The following is a 15465-nucleotide window of genomic DNA, read 5'->3' on the forward strand; positions in this document are numbered from 1 at the left end:
TTCACACACATGAAACTTTTTGAAAGATGAAGTGTTTGACCCCAAGAAGGGTGGGCTCTCTCAGGTTTTCCCAGATCTTCAAGGAGTCTTCAGTGTAAACATAAGACCCCCACACTAGCCTTAGGGGACAGCCTGGAACTCCCTCAGCAATAAACTTGAATGGAGCACCGGAAAACCCCCAGAGCAGGCTAAAATCATTGGTGTTTCCCATTGAAAAAATGGAAATGGCTTTCTGTTTTTTTGAGACACTGTGTTTTCCATTGGAAGTATGCAAATGCTGTGAATCTCCTCCAGCTGTTCATGCATTTCTTGGGTATAAAACAAAGTTACTGGACTTTTATTTTTCATTAAGTATGAAATTACTAATTATGAAATACTTATTTTCATATATGTCAGCAAATATGTATCAGCATATACATATAACAAAAAAGGAAAATTCTAATATTTCACAGCTACAGGAACCCTGGACTGGGTTTCAGCTGACAAGATTCTCGTCCTAGGTTTTGCCCTTCCATTCCTCAAGTTCCCTATGTATAGAAGAGAAGGATGAGATATTAAACAGGAATTAAAGAGGATAGTCCCTAAAGTTCTTTACAATTCCAAAAAATTCTGAATTTTTATCATTTTAATGAACAGAAATAGAAGTTAAAAACTCATTTGCAAGTTTACTGCTCCTTATGCATGGGAACTATTTTTACCCCAATCATTTGTGATAATTACAGCTTTCTAGCCTTGAAGTCATAGGGTGCTATGAATTGGTAAAGGATAATAGAATTTAGTACATGGTTATAAAAGTCCTTTCAGTACAGGGTTAAGTAATGGTGGGAAATGTGACCTCTACTGTTTAGTGAAAGATGTTTTTTAATATACAGAGGCATTGTTCTTTTTGGCATAATAATGAAAGCACCCATTATTTCTAGCATTTGGTTCTAATTGTATAGAATCAGTTGTTTGTCAATGTGATACGACCCTGATTGCAATGTCTGGAGGAAAGGGGTGATTGTGGTTGTTGTAAGGACCCTAATTATAGAATTTCTTTTGCACTTTCAGAGTGAGCTTCATTTTTATCAATGCTTGTGAAGTCTGAGTAATCGAATTCTTTCAGGATTTGCTGTTGGATAATCACTGATGACATACTTCCTTTTACATTTTTGTGATTAAGTATTAATATAATTTGATCCAGGTGCTTTTTCTTCTTTGTAGTCATATTGTTTGTTTGTGAGAACTGAACATGTCTTTGTGCTCTGATTTATTACCCAGTTATTTACTTCCTGAAGGCCGTTATTAAGTTTAGAATTATTTGCTAGATTTTAAGATTTTTCTCTAGTATGTATTTTTTTTTAATGTTTCTTTATTTTTGAAAGAGAGAGAGAGAGAAGGAGGGCACAAATGGGGAGGGGCAGAGAAAGAGGGAGACAAAGAATCCAAAGCAGGTTCCAGGCTCCAAGCTGTCAGCAGAGAGCCCCACGCGGGGCTCGAACCCACGCACCATGAGATCATGACCTGAGCTGAAGTGAGATGCTTAACCAACTGAGCCACCCAGGTGCCCCAAGATATTTCTCTGGTATTTAAAAAGTAAAGTCCTCACAGTTATGAGCATATTTTAACATTTAACTCTTAAGGGGAATATGATACTTCTGTTGTAATTACCTATTGAAAATAGGACAATTCCTAAATTATCTTTGATTATTTTAAGCTTGATTATCACAATTTTGAGATATATTCTTCCTTAGCCTTGTTTACATACAAATCTTTTCACTGTAGTTCGAGGAGAAATGAGGGTCCCTGAAGAAGCACTAAAGGTAAACATTTTTTACTTATTTCCTTTGTAAATCCACCATTTGCTAGGGTCGATTTCACTCCTGGATGTTTCACTTTCATTTTTAAATGTTTTATAGCATGAGAAGTTTACCATTCAGCTTCAGCTGTCCCAAAAATCTTCAGAATCAGAGTTATCAAAATCTGCGTGTGCCAAAAGCCTGGATTCAAAGGGAGCAGATACATCAGCAGAGGTGCAGCATAAAGCCACAGAAGCACTGAAGTCTGAGGAAAAAGCCATGGGTAAGTTAACCTGTTTGAAAATACCATATTTATACGTGGTTATGAAGAAATTGCATCCTTTGTTCTAAAAAAGTTGGCCATGTCCATATAAATTTGTAATAATGACAATTTTAGAGTAGGTTTTAATATAGCCAACGCTTTCATTAGAAAGCATCTTATAACCCATAATTATATATGACAGTTATATGTAGGTGTGTTTAATGTATTTAAATATTTGAGAGAAATATAGTTTTCAATATTTTTATTTAATGTTTGTCTGCTTTTTTTGAATTATAACAAGTGAATTAAAAGGAAATATCCAGCGGCACCTGGGTGGTTCAGTTAGTTGAGCGTCCAGCTTTGGCTCAGGTCATGATGTCATGGTTCGTGAGTTCAAGCCCTGTGTCAGGCTCTGTGCTGACAGCTCGGAGCTTGGAGCCTGCTTCGGATTTTGTGTCTCCCTCTCTCTCTGCCCCTCCCCTGCTCGTGTTCTGTCTCTCTCTGTCTCTCAAAAGTAAATAAATGTTAAAAAAATTTAAAAATAACAATAAAAAAATCTAAAAAAATAAAAGGAAATATCCAATGATATTATGTCATCATAATTATTATTGTATATATGATGTTCCAGGAACAGCTCTACATAAATAATCCTATTCATACAAAAACAATTTTTTTAAATTAATAGAATAGGCATTACCAAATTTGCTCAAATATAAATCTACTAGTCATGTTAACATCTAGGTTAAATTTAGTTACTGTACAGTCCCCCTAGGCTTAAAAAACTTTTTCATGGTCATTCATACCAAAACTTACTTTTGTCTTTTTTATCTCGACTTACTTAATGAGCCATTTCTGTATACCAAAACACTTGAGTACACCTTAGCAAAAAGCTATTAGGTTACAGCAGTGTGCATTACTTAGATATCAGCCAGTGCAAAATTTCATTTATTTAGTCATGTCCAACATTGAATAAGGTCTGACACAAAAACTAAGTTTTTCAACTTAGAGTACTCTTCAACTATCTAGATTATATGTTGTTTTCATTTAATAAATTAGCCAGACAATTCTAGCATTGTGCAAAACCATTTTTTTTTTCTGTTTCATATGCTTTAGACAGATTTTTTTTCACCTTTTCCAGATATTTCTGCGATGCCCCGTGGTACTCCATTATATGGGCAGCCATCATGGTGGGGGGATGATGAGGTGGATGAACAAAGGGCTTTCAAGTCAAATGGCAAACCTGAAGAAAAAAGTCATGAAACCGGAACAGCAGGTAAGGAAAATCTCAAGACTGTGACATTAAATGGACATTTGGGGAAGAATTTGTAATTAAACAAAAATCTGGCAACTCTGAAAAAAAGATATCTACTACTCCTTAATTTAATAAAAAATGTTGATGAATGTCTTAATGATGATGTCATTTTAAGTTTATTATGAATGATTCTCATATAAAGTATTAATTCCAGTATCATTTTATTTAAAAGGTTTTTCCAACTTATGAGATTAAAACTTGGAAAATAGATTAATAATGTAATTGAGCATTTAAGGTATTTAAAAAGAATTTTTAAAATGTTTCAATTAGACCAAAATAGTGGGCACAAACGAATTGTGTGTTTCCTTAGATTCACAGGTATATAATCATGTTTTTAAATGAACAGTTTCTGTTATGTTCAGAAATGTGATATAAAATTAAAACTTATTTAAAACCTCAGTTTGCTTTGTTTGTTGGGATATGGTAGCAAGACTAGCCAAGTTCAGCCAGAATGAAAAATTAGTTCTGGGTCACATTAATAGTCAAGGCACATATTCTTGTGTTGCTGGAGGGATTTAGTAATGAACCAAGTGCCCTTAGACCAGCAAGGGTCAAGATTTCCAGGAAATGAATGGAGGTGTCATTCGTCACGTAAGGACTTGGCAAAGACATCAACACCAAAGGGTGAAACGGGCAGTTTCTATGATAATGTCAGATAAGGATCCAGAACTGTAGGAATTGAACACAGGTACCAGGGAGCAGTCTGGAAAACCAAGTCTGACTGAGTCAAAGATAGATCCCAGCACAACTCTTCTCAATTTTCTACCTTTGACCCTAATTGTACAAGATAATAAATAAATAAATTAATTAATTAATTAAGAACACTGTTCTTTAAATATGTGCTAATCTGACCTCGGACAGGTCTAAGAAAGCTGGCTTTATCAACTTGATTATGCAAGTGCCCCAAACTGAAGTTGTCAACTTTGCAAATAAATTCCCATCGTAGCTTCCTTGTTTCTCTCCACCAGCAGTTTTCTTCATGTCCAAGCTTAGAAATACTTAGTATTCATACTGAGTGTCATTCAGCAGTACATCAGATGCAAATAACAAATGCTACCTGAGACTGAACAGGAAAGAAATTTCCTGGCTTAAATAACTGTACCTCTTCAGGGTTGGCTAAGGCATCTCTACAGTGTCATCAGCAACTGGTTTTTCTCCCTTTCTTAGCCCTCCAGTCCACAGTGGGCGTATAGGGCGGCATAGGGGGGTGTCTCCCCTCATGGCCATCTGTGTGAATGAAACTAAATTCTTAAATGATTATCAGCTTATGTGGCATGTCTCATTGAGTGTCATTTTTGCCAGATGACAAAAGCTGTCTCATAATCTTGGGATTATTTTTGAGTAAGAAGGCATTAAGTGATTTCTGTTTGTGTTAAATTGCTTGAAGAACCCAGCCAGATTTAGCCTATTAGGTGTCTTGTGAGAGAATCTTATCTGCTTTCTTATGTTAGTGCAAGGATGTTATTGTTTCAGATTTATCATTGGCAGTTTTTACAATATAGGATGAGGGGAACAGTTTACTGACCTGAAATAACTTATGATACTAGTCGAGATTGTAGAATCAGTTTGAAGATGGGTACTTATTTAATTTGATCATTTTGAAAGTGTTATTAAATGTTTCCAGTTATGAAAATAAGTGATTCATTTATGCTTTAAGCATGCAACTTGTAAATACAAAAAGTGACTTGCTTCTTGGTTACCCATTATTAGAATGCAAAATCTTAGTAATTGTTAGGAGGGGGGAACATTTCAGAAAAGCTAATAGAGTATCTGCAACCTAGTAATTTGTTATGTCCCTCTCAGTGGGTCCACATGTATCCATAATCTCCTACAGACCTAACCCTGGAAGCAAATGTATATACTGGAGCAATCAAATTCTCCAGAAATTGTCCGAGTATTTTTAGTCCAATTAAAAAGGAGAACTGCCCTCACTTTAGCTATAGGTGCGCCCAGGGCCTGCTAACTTGGTGTAAACATTTATGTAGGTTACATTTAAAGGTCTTCTAGTGTTGCAAAGGTGTGTTTGAAAAGAAGGTACGTGCAGCTGTGAGGAATAAAGCTCTGGCTCTTTTACGTTGATTTTCATCTAATCACACTAAATTTGGAAACTTTCAAGTTGTGACTCCTTTTGCTGTTTCCTAGTCTTTTTTTTTTTTTTTTTTTGCTGTTTCCTAGTCTTTATTTGCAGTCCTTGAATATGCCAGGCTGGATGTATGTTGTAGGCTGAGTGAATGTGCTTTCATCATTGCCTTTAGCATCTGGAATTGAATATTTCTTAATTTCGTACAGAAGAATGAAGGGAATGGCTTTTCTGGAGGTGTATTGTCCCCATTTTCTCTTCTGATTTAGATAAGCAATTCTAGCATAATCACTTATTAAATAGTTTTAAATACCTAGCAGTTGAGATTATGACAGAATATTAGTATACTCAAAATATTAGTATATTTAATATATTAATTTACTTAATTTGGTATAAACAGAACTGAGTTTGAAGGTAAATGAATGTTAAATTCACAGATTTCCAGAATCTGTTCCATCAGCGTTCTGAGATAGAGCTGTTTTATTCTTCTGTATTAATTTTCCCAATAATTTTTCTAGTAGGCCTACATTTCCCAAGTATAGTAGGTCCACACTTGATCTGTTTTTATCATCTCCAGAGAGATGAATTCCTTCACGTAATGAATTTTCCAAATGACTGAACTTTTACAACTGACAATTTCTGTAAAAGTTTGACCATTTTCTATATTTCTATTAATGAATTACCCATATCACTGTCTTCTCAAGTGGAGAAGCCTGAATATAATATAAGTTTCTGGTTTATGACCCAAAGTCATCATGATGGATGTCACTTACTGCAGTGTGATACATCACATGACAGCCTTGGGAGACATTACAGGGTGTGGGACAGAATTACAGGGTCTGCACAGAATGGTTCTGGACTGTTGTGGTTCTGAGCTGGGTCCCAAGCTCTTGTTTTTTGTCTTACTCCTGCCATCTGTCTGACCCTTACTTCTTGGTGCAGTGTATCTTACCTTAATCCTCACTTCAGGTTTGCTACATGTGTCTGTGCAGATAGTAAAAAGACTCTTGAGTGAGTGACTTTTCTGTTAGTAAAGGTCATGAATATGGGAGTATAGGTGTTATTGTATCTTTCTTGAGTTTTTTAGAGTTAGTTTTTCTTGTTTCCCTAATTCTTAGCTATGTTGGAGAGTTGGGGAAAAGAGAGAAACATTTATTTGTGTGCCTACTTTGTGCCAGGCTTTGTTCTGGGTAACGTACATTATGTCACTTAATACTGAACCTCACTGGATCATGACAGTGATCTCATGCATAGATACCATTATTTCCGATGAGAAAAATGAGAATTAAAGCCTGACAGACACAGGATTCATCAGATCATAACATGCTGCCTTTCCCCTCTACTGTGCTACCTGATGTTGCAAGATAACTGATTTCTGGATAAGTTGTGTAAGTCTCAGGTTTCCAGTCCTTGAAGTAAAGGTGACTTGGATGTAGGACTTAAGGGGTGATAACCTTTAAAACAGTGGTGTGCAGTTGATCTAGGCTGTTTTTATGTGTTATAATGTGAAAACATGTTGAAAGTATGTCAATATTAACTGTGAACTTTTCCTTCACAAGGAAGGAAAATTAGGAAAATATTCCTTTAAATCATGACTGACAAATAGATGGTAAGTGTTGTACCCCTGGAGCAGCTTTTCACGGTTTGGGCTTGCACTTCAGCCACATCATTTTATTTGGGTATCTGGTGGTGGTAGTAAGAAAGTACCACCCCTTATTCCCAGCCAGTATTATCCTGTTGCTAGAAAGATGAGCAAAGCAGATAATAAATGACTGAGTGATTGTATACATGTGTATAGATAGATAGATAGATACATAGGTAAGAGAGGATAGGTTTATAAGCCAGTTGTCCTATATGGAATTGACCAAGTACAGTACACCGTAATGAACAGGAAATAAGTCCATGTATGAAAAACTACAAATAGCATTTATTAGTGAATTCATTAGTACATGGGAAGTGCCTAATTTTACTGTCATGGAAATTTTAAATGACAGGCCTTCAGAGTAAACAGAATCCAAGTGAACATTTTTTTATTAAGATAAAGATGAATTAACTCTGAAAGAAATTTTTAAAACATGACTTAGGTTATTTAGTCTTGTATAATCTCTTCTTCCAAATAGCATGTAAAATTTTTGCTTTGATGTATTTTCTGATGTACATTTTTCATTTTCAGTTATAAGAAAAATTAAGTATACTTTGATAAGAATAATTTTTACATTGAAAGTTGTTTTTGTTAGATACTCTGTTTACCTTCTGTGTAGTGTTTTGTTTTGGGAGGCGGGGGGACTGGAGCTTGATGTTCTCTATACCCTGTTCCACACACTGGATGACAGCAGTGTTGCTGTCCCCTTCTTGTTACCTGAAAGCAAACAGTTTGATGTTTGTTTATATTCAGAGAGTACTGCCAAGAATGCAATTACAGCACCTGAAGAATCCCATCAAGATCTAATATTCGATGCTTCAAGAGACCAAATATTACTTCACTTAATTGGGGAATGACTGGAAACAGCCTCGTCTCCCTGTATTGCCTTTCCTCCTAGTAAATTACCTGCATACGGTTTTCCCATCAATCTGTTTAAAAACGGAGTGCTTTTATGAGCTTTAGGAAAATGTTTTTCATTTGAACTCTTTATCATCTTAATAATGGCTATGGTTCTTTTGCTTCCTGAAAAATAGAGCAGCTTAATCTTTTTTATTTCTCTATCCATTTATTTTTTGCATTTGTAGTATCTGGTAACACAGTTTACAAAAAATTTTCAATTATCATTTTCATTTATGTATTTTGTTTACTTATTCATTTACATATATTATGTATAAATGCATTTTTATACCTTTATATTCATTTCTGAGACAGCAGAACAATAGTGACAGCACCCCAGCGTTGCTCACTTCTTCTGCCAACTCTGGTTGTTTTGATCTGAGATTTAATTCAGCTTTCCTCCAAGAATTCTTGACACTTGTGCATATTCTGACACATGTATAGACATATACGTGAATTTTCTTCTGGGCTTATTGGCTGGCAACTACATTTTCTATTTTTAACCTATTTCTTTCACACTGCTGCTTGGATCGCAGTGCTGCAAGCAAACCATGTTTTATCTTTAGTTATTCTTTCATTCTTTACAAAATGTATCCATCTTCTCACAAGGATCGCACATCAATGTTATTTTTGTAATTCGAGAAGTAATGCCTCTCAGTGTCATGGTGAAGAATGGTAAGTGGAATAATTACTTCTAGAACATTGCTCACATGGGGACCTCATGTTTCTTTCTACTTTGTGCAGAAGCTGTACTTTTTGTTCATACATATTTCATCCTCCTGACTTGATAAGGAAATTCCTATTTTTTCTGTCACTCTAAGATATGTATGTTGAACGCGCATCTCCATCCACATTTGATTTCAGTTCTTTTGCACTTGGATGCTTTCTGGATCTAATTTGGAAAAAATACGGTCTAGCCATGAAGGATCCATCTCTTGCTGTCGCGGCTTCTCTTGCATCTTTTGTTGGTGCCTGAACGCTGTGTTTACAGTCGACATCTCAGAATTCTCTCTGACGTTTGCCGGTTTTTCATCCAGGCTCTGATCTGCCTTCTGACTCTCATGGCGTAACACAAATGGCCATGATTATATTTCCTTCTGTGCTAGAAGCTCCCAAATATTTTGAATTTTCTCTTATTTTTTTATTAGGGTGCAGCATAGATGCCAAGCACGTTGAGGAACAATCTGCAGCTGCAAGTGGAGACGTACTTTTCCCTCTCTGTAGGGAACCGAGTTACTTTGAAATCCCTACCAAAGAATTTCAGCAGCCATCACAAACAGCAGAGAGCACTATTCATGAGATCCCGACAAGAGACACACCGAGTTCCCATACAGCAGGTGCAGGGCATGCTTCATTCACCATTGAATTCGATGACAGTACCCCAGGGAAGGTAACTATTAGAGACCATGTGACAAAATTTGCTTCTGATCAGCGCCACAAGTCCAAGAAGTCTTCTCCCGGAACTCAAGACCTACCAGGGATTCAAACAGGAATGATGGCACCGGAAAATAAAGTAGCTGACTGGCTAGCACAGAACAACCCTCCTCAGATGCTATGGGAAAGAACAGAAGAGGATTCCAAAAGTATTAAGAGTGATGTTCCAGTTTACTTGAAAAGGTTGAAAGGTAAAGTGAATTACTTGATCATTTCAGAACTTGCTGTTTTGTGACAAAGAAAATTCAGTCTTCGCAGTTACCGAACTACTGCTAGATAAAAAATTATGTGGTAGGAAACTTCAGCTCTTTCAAAGCTTCCTGTTTTGATTTTGAAGCTCAGAAGCAAGCCATACTGCCCATATCCACCTTACTCATTGAAAATAGTCTGCTTTCATTTTCTTGCCAAAACCAGATTGGTTTTGTGAATTTATATTTATGCCATTAAAAATATTTCTTTTCCTATGGAAATAAAAGATTCATTCAGTTCACCTGTGGAATTCCCTTAGAAGACCTTTCTCATCGTTTTCTTGACTTAAGGAAAAGATGTGTTCAATTCTGTTCTTCTCTATTGTGATACTTCCAGTGAAATGTCAGTGTCTCGATTTTGAAAGAAATTTTAAGCCATTTGATAATGGGCGAGAAGTTCTACATTAGTAATAATAGTCACATTGGGGTTTTTTAAATGTTCATTAATTTTGTGAGAGAGAGAGAGAGAGAATCAATCCGAAGGAGGCTCCACCCTGCCAGTGCAGAGCCCAACATGGGCCCCAAACTCACTAACTGTGAGATCATGACCTGAGCTGAAATCAAGAGTCAGACACTTGTTGACTGAGCCACCCAGGTGCCCCAGTAATACAGTCACATTGTTGAGAAAATGTTTCAAACTTTTCTCAGTGGTTATTCGTGAAACAAAATTCTTGGTTTAGAGAACAAAATTCTTGGTTTAGAGATACTGGGAATTAATTGAATTAAAAATGTTTTTGATATTAAAACTTATGAAACCACAATTGAGTGTTTATTTGTGAAGTAGTCAGTATATGCTTTATTAGTATAACACTTGGCCAAAATTAGTCAGATGTCTATACCTGTACAACAGGGTATCAGCTGAATAATTTTTCTGTTGTTTTGCTCTATCTTAATTACTCTATCTTAATTTTATTTCATAAGCTATCATTAAGAGAAATGACTGCATGCTAATATGACCATTCTGTTACTATACAAGGAGTTAATGAGCTTTAACAAATGCTAATTGAGGTCACTGTATCCCTAACACTTCACCTGGGACTTAATTATGTGGCAAGTACTCAGTAATTTGAATACACAATGAATGACTTTGCTATCAATGATAAGACGAACCCTGGCTTAACCTGTACTTTATGCCCTGGGATTTTGGTCAAGTACTGAAGAAATACCTGTTCTGATTTGCTTCTAAGACATTTCAGGATAGTGAGGTGGTGTGATTACCTAATTCTTTGCTGGGGCCTATTACTAAATCTAATTATAATCATAAGCAGTTGCCTGCATTATACTCTTCATATTGATTGTTATCTTTTGCCTCTGTCAGATAATATTAAATTCATAACTGAGAACTATATATGTACGTATAGGTGAAAGCTCACAGATAAAAGCTACCTACCCATCTGTACGCTGACCATTTGTAAGAATCGATAAATAGTACTGATATCCAAGTGTAATATAAAAGGTAGCATAAACCTTGACAATTTAGAAATGACATGGTCTTTCTCAAACTACCTTTAATAAATGTGCCAAAAGTGAGCTAAAAGGATATTTTAAAAGTTGCCATTTTAAAATACCTTTATCCCTTTATTTTATAACTGTTTTTTTTAGTCATCATAAGCATTTTCTGTATTAGCTATTATTTTTAAGCCATCATTTTTAGCCATTCTCTTCTTGAACAAGGCCCATCTGTAAGCCTGATTCCAAACACAGGAATTAATGCCCATAATCACACTGTATCTGTGCATTAATGATATTTAAAATTTTTACCAGAAATTATACAAATTGCTGTTTTCCCTCAAAGTTGATTTGTGGGTAGACACATGTTCTAGTATATTGCCATCGCTCAGAACTCTTCTTTTGGATTGGCTTTCAGACCATTTTACAAAAAAAATCTCTTTGTGAATATAACTCATTTTCGGTTCAAGATAGATCCATTTTATTGCTCCAGTTATATTTATAAATGACATTTGACTTTTTCCCAAAGTCAGATATGCCATCATTAGACAAAGAATTTCCACAATCTAGGTAGGATGTTGAAAGTGTATACATAGACTTTAAATAAAGGTAACAATTTTACATTAATTAGACTTCCAGCAATTATTTGAATCAGTCTCAAAAATTAAAAGTAAGTAAAATAAAAGCAAAAACCTTTGCTCCTACAAGAGTAAAGTGCACGCGCTTTGGGACAGTGAAGAAAATCATGCTCACAAAGCCCGTACACTTTTCCCTTTAGGAGACTTGCAGCTTCTTTTGACCACAACGTCTGACCTGGTACAGCTAACCTGCCCCCAAAAATACTGAACAGACTTCAACATATTTAGGTGTGGTTGATGGTAGACAACACAGAAACTCGGAGAGGAGAGTTTCCCAGTGATTTTTGTTGTTGAGTACAAAGAGAAATTGCAGTTCTTGCCAGGGGTCTCCCCTTTTGTAACACTGAGAAATACAAGAAGGAATAGCAATACTCCATGAAAGAAAATGGCTACTCCATAAAAAGTTTTAAACTGTAACTTACAAAATACCAAAAGGACCCAACACCACTTAAGTGCCAAATTTTACACGTTGGTACAAGAGCTGAAGTCTTGTAAAGATGGTGTTTTCATGTTGTATATGTGTGCTGTGTGGGCTATTTGGTCTTATTGGTACAGAAATTTAGAGTTTAGTTATTACTGGCTCTTGGAAACTGGATTCCTTTTCAGTTCAGCCAGTGCAACAATGAAAAAGATTGTAAAATAGCATGTTTTCAATGAGTTTTATATTTAAATTAGTGGTTTAGTTTGGTTTTGCGTTCCATTTGCTATCCCTGATTCCTTGCTTAATTGCCTGAGGGTGGGGATTCCATTAATTAAACACCTGTTTGGGGTTTTATTATTCTTTTCAGATTGCATTTTGAATAATTGCTAATTTGAAGAAAGATTTTCAGATTTGTTGTTGTATCTGATGTTTATGACATTCGTCAGTTTTGTTTTGCTGGGAAGTGCCTCCCTTCGTGTTGGTTTAATTCTCTCCCTTGGCTTCCCTTGCCTGTGACTTTTTCAAAACATTACCCTTTTCTGTGGATTCTTTCTATCTTCTGAGTCTTCTCACACCTTTTATGTACATTTTTACAACTAGTCTTCTGTTAAATCATTAGCACCAGTTGGTAACCTCTAAGTACATTTAAAACAAAAAACAAAAAAGAACCCCATGAGTATTAAAATTCCCCTTTCTCTTTTGGATGTGTGCCCTTTGCCCCTCCCAGCCAATGCATCGTCCAGTTCTGATCATTGTCTTGTTTGTTACTACATTATTCAGCAGGTCTTCAGATTTAGAATTTGTAGCCCAGGAAAGGTTTAAACTCAGACTTGGGACTGGAAGCACTTTTCTTCCAATGAAGCCATCATTTAAGCCCTCGTTTGTAATTCATTCAGTCTAAAATTGAATAATTTAGGAAGCATAGAAAAATTCTTGACCTTCAAAAAAATTTATGCTATAATAATATAAGTATCATTTGATAATTTCTTCTAATGTACTTATTTAAATACTTAAAATTCTAAATCATTGAAAACTAATTTCTCTAATGTTTCACATTTAATCCCTAGTAGAACTATGAAGGGTAACAGAAAAGCTGTTAGGAACCTAATGTTTCAAAATTCAAACATATTCTAACTTGACTCTACATGCTTTATAGAGAAGACAGATTTTTAGCTGGTTATATTTAGCACCCTGCCATTTGCCCAGAAGGTGGTTAGATTTATATAGGATTTCATAGACGATGCTATTCTGTGATAGGCCTTTAGCATGCTTTATTTAACTCTTTGAAGCCACCAGAGTTTAGAGCACAAATGTAAATTTGCAAAACTTCTCATAGCTAGAAAGACACTTGTAGAGAAGTGTATAGTAATTGGTGGAATCTACAAATTTGCATCTTCGTATTAAAATTTTGTATACTTTTTATAAAAGTATGCTGTAGTTTTAGAAGTATTAAACATTGTCAAAATTCACCACATTTTATGGCATTTGTGTTCTATTTTACTGTGTAGTAATAGGCATCTCAGGAGGATCACTCTCTTTTCTCTTTTCCTCTCAGGCTAGAAACCAATTTTTGATTGCTAAAGAAGGTATAAGGTTTGGAGGCCAGATTAACGTTTATTAATGTTATAAATACAGACTACCGCAGATGATATAGCATTGCTTATCTGTTAAGGCATTAATGAATCATTAGAAAGTTAAAAATTTGGAGAAAGAAAAGCAGTCCTATTCATTTATTTATAAAGGACCTCATTGTTGGTTGAGAAAATTTGAATGTGAGCGTTGCAGTTGAGGGAAGTTTGCCGAGCCTGTTACTGAAACGAACATATGACTGGGGTTGAAGAGGGGGAGGGGGCCAAAAGCAAGTAACACTTTTGTATATGCGTCTAATTTTCTACATGGGACTTTCTCCTTCCCTATTATGTGGCTTCTGTTTTGTGTCCAGGAAATAAACATGATGACGGTACACAGAGCGATTCAGAAAATGCTGGGGCCCACAGGCGCTGTAGCAAGCGTGCTGCTCTCGAGGAACACTTAAGGCGGCACCACTCCGAACAGAAAAAGCTGCAGAAGGCCCAGGCCACTGAGAAGCATCAAGACCAAGCTGTCGTAAGTCAAACTGCTTTTATGATCGCATTCTTTGACGAAGACAATCCCAGAAAAAGACGGTCCTACTCTTTTACTCAGAGTGCGGGAATCTTGTGTCAGGAAACTACTTACTCGACACCACATACAAAACTTGAAAAAGCAAAATCTCCAACAGCAGATGCCAAAGTGGTTTCTTTGTCTTTCCAGACTAGCTCTACGCATCACAGAGGGGGGCATGGTGTTCCACATGGGAAATTGTTAAAACAGAAATCAGAGGAGCCATCGGTGTCCATTCCCTTCCTACAAACTGCATTATTGAGAAGTTCAGGGAGTCTTGGGCACAGACCAAGCCAGGAGATGGATAAAATGTTAAAAAATCAACCTACTTCTGCCACTTCTGAAAAGGATAATGATGATGACCAAAGTGACAAGGGTACTTATACCATTGAGTTAGAGAATCCCAACAGTGAGGAAGTGGAAGCAAGAAAAATGATTGACAAGGTAAATAATTGAAATTCGGGGATGGTGGTAGTTTTCTTTTGGTGTATTTGACTGTTGGAAATTATTGGAGGGTCAGCATGAAATGTTCTCATGCAGTCAGCGGCATGGGAACTTTAGGATTTTGTGAGGGAACTGCAAAACTAACAATAAAACCAAACTGCTTTCTGATTTTATTCTGCTGATCTTCTGAACTTGCCTGACTTCCACATGTAAAGTCCTTTATGTTTATAAGCTGTTTGGACCTTTTAAAGTTGTGTAAATATAAGATAGAGTTTTAAAACCGTGTACTTTGTGTGACCATTCTCACTCTGTGTTTACATAAAAAGCCAGGCTGCTCTGCCCCTGTTAATATAAACATAAACATCACCCGATGATATTCACCCGTGAATCTTGCCTACTGGTTTCATGTCAGAAATAGGTGAAAGTGTGTATGTTTTAGTCCATTTTGTTCTTTGTCCTTATTTTCTTTTCTTAATTTCTGTTCACTGCTGCCTTTGGAGATAGAAAAGAAGTGTATGGAAACAAAATCTGTTTCACTGTGATACTCTGAATTCAGCCACTTAAGTGTATGCCCAGCCATGATGATTATTTACATTTTAGACGTGTTCTTTGATGTTATTAGTTAATGTGTCTAATGATTGGGTTGTTTGGTTTTAAAAGCAGTTTTTAACAATTTTGCCTGTAGTTATGGAAAGTTGAATTTAGGATCAGCTGTTTG

At 36.0% G+C, this 15465-nt stretch overlaps 1 protein-coding gene across 10 annotated transcripts in view; it reads left to right on the forward strand.

Annotated features, from left to right (window-relative positions):
* CEP170 (centrosomal protein 170) overlaps window positions 1-15465 on the forward strand; it is a 125302-nt gene that overhangs the window by 64493 nt on the left and 45344 nt on the right. For 7 of the 10 annotated variants that reach the window (XM_058701156.1, XM_058701153.1, XM_058701150.1 and 4 more), the window contains exons 5-10: window positions 1744-1802; window positions 1899-2061; window positions 3179-3313; window positions 9120-9596; window positions 14104-14267; window positions 14454-14747. In XM_058701156.1, coding sequence (XP_058557139.1) covers window positions 1744-1802; window positions 1899-2061; window positions 3179-3313; window positions 9120-9596; window positions 14104-14267; window positions 14454-14747 — 1292 coding nt within the window. The remainder of the gene's footprint in view (window positions 1-1743; window positions 1803-1898; window positions 2062-3178; window positions 3314-9119; window positions 9597-14103; window positions 14268-14453; window positions 14748-15465) is intronic. The other 3 variants (XM_058701160.1, XM_058701158.1, XM_058701159.1) reach the window with 1 other exon arrangement.

Source organism: Neofelis nebulosa, chromosome 15 (genome assembly GCF_028018385.1).
Source record: "Neofelis nebulosa isolate mNeoNeb1 chromosome 15, mNeoNeb1.pri, whole genome shotgun sequence".
In the NCBI taxonomy this organism is placed as follows: domain Eukaryota; kingdom Metazoa; phylum Chordata; class Mammalia; order Carnivora; family Felidae; genus Neofelis; species Neofelis nebulosa.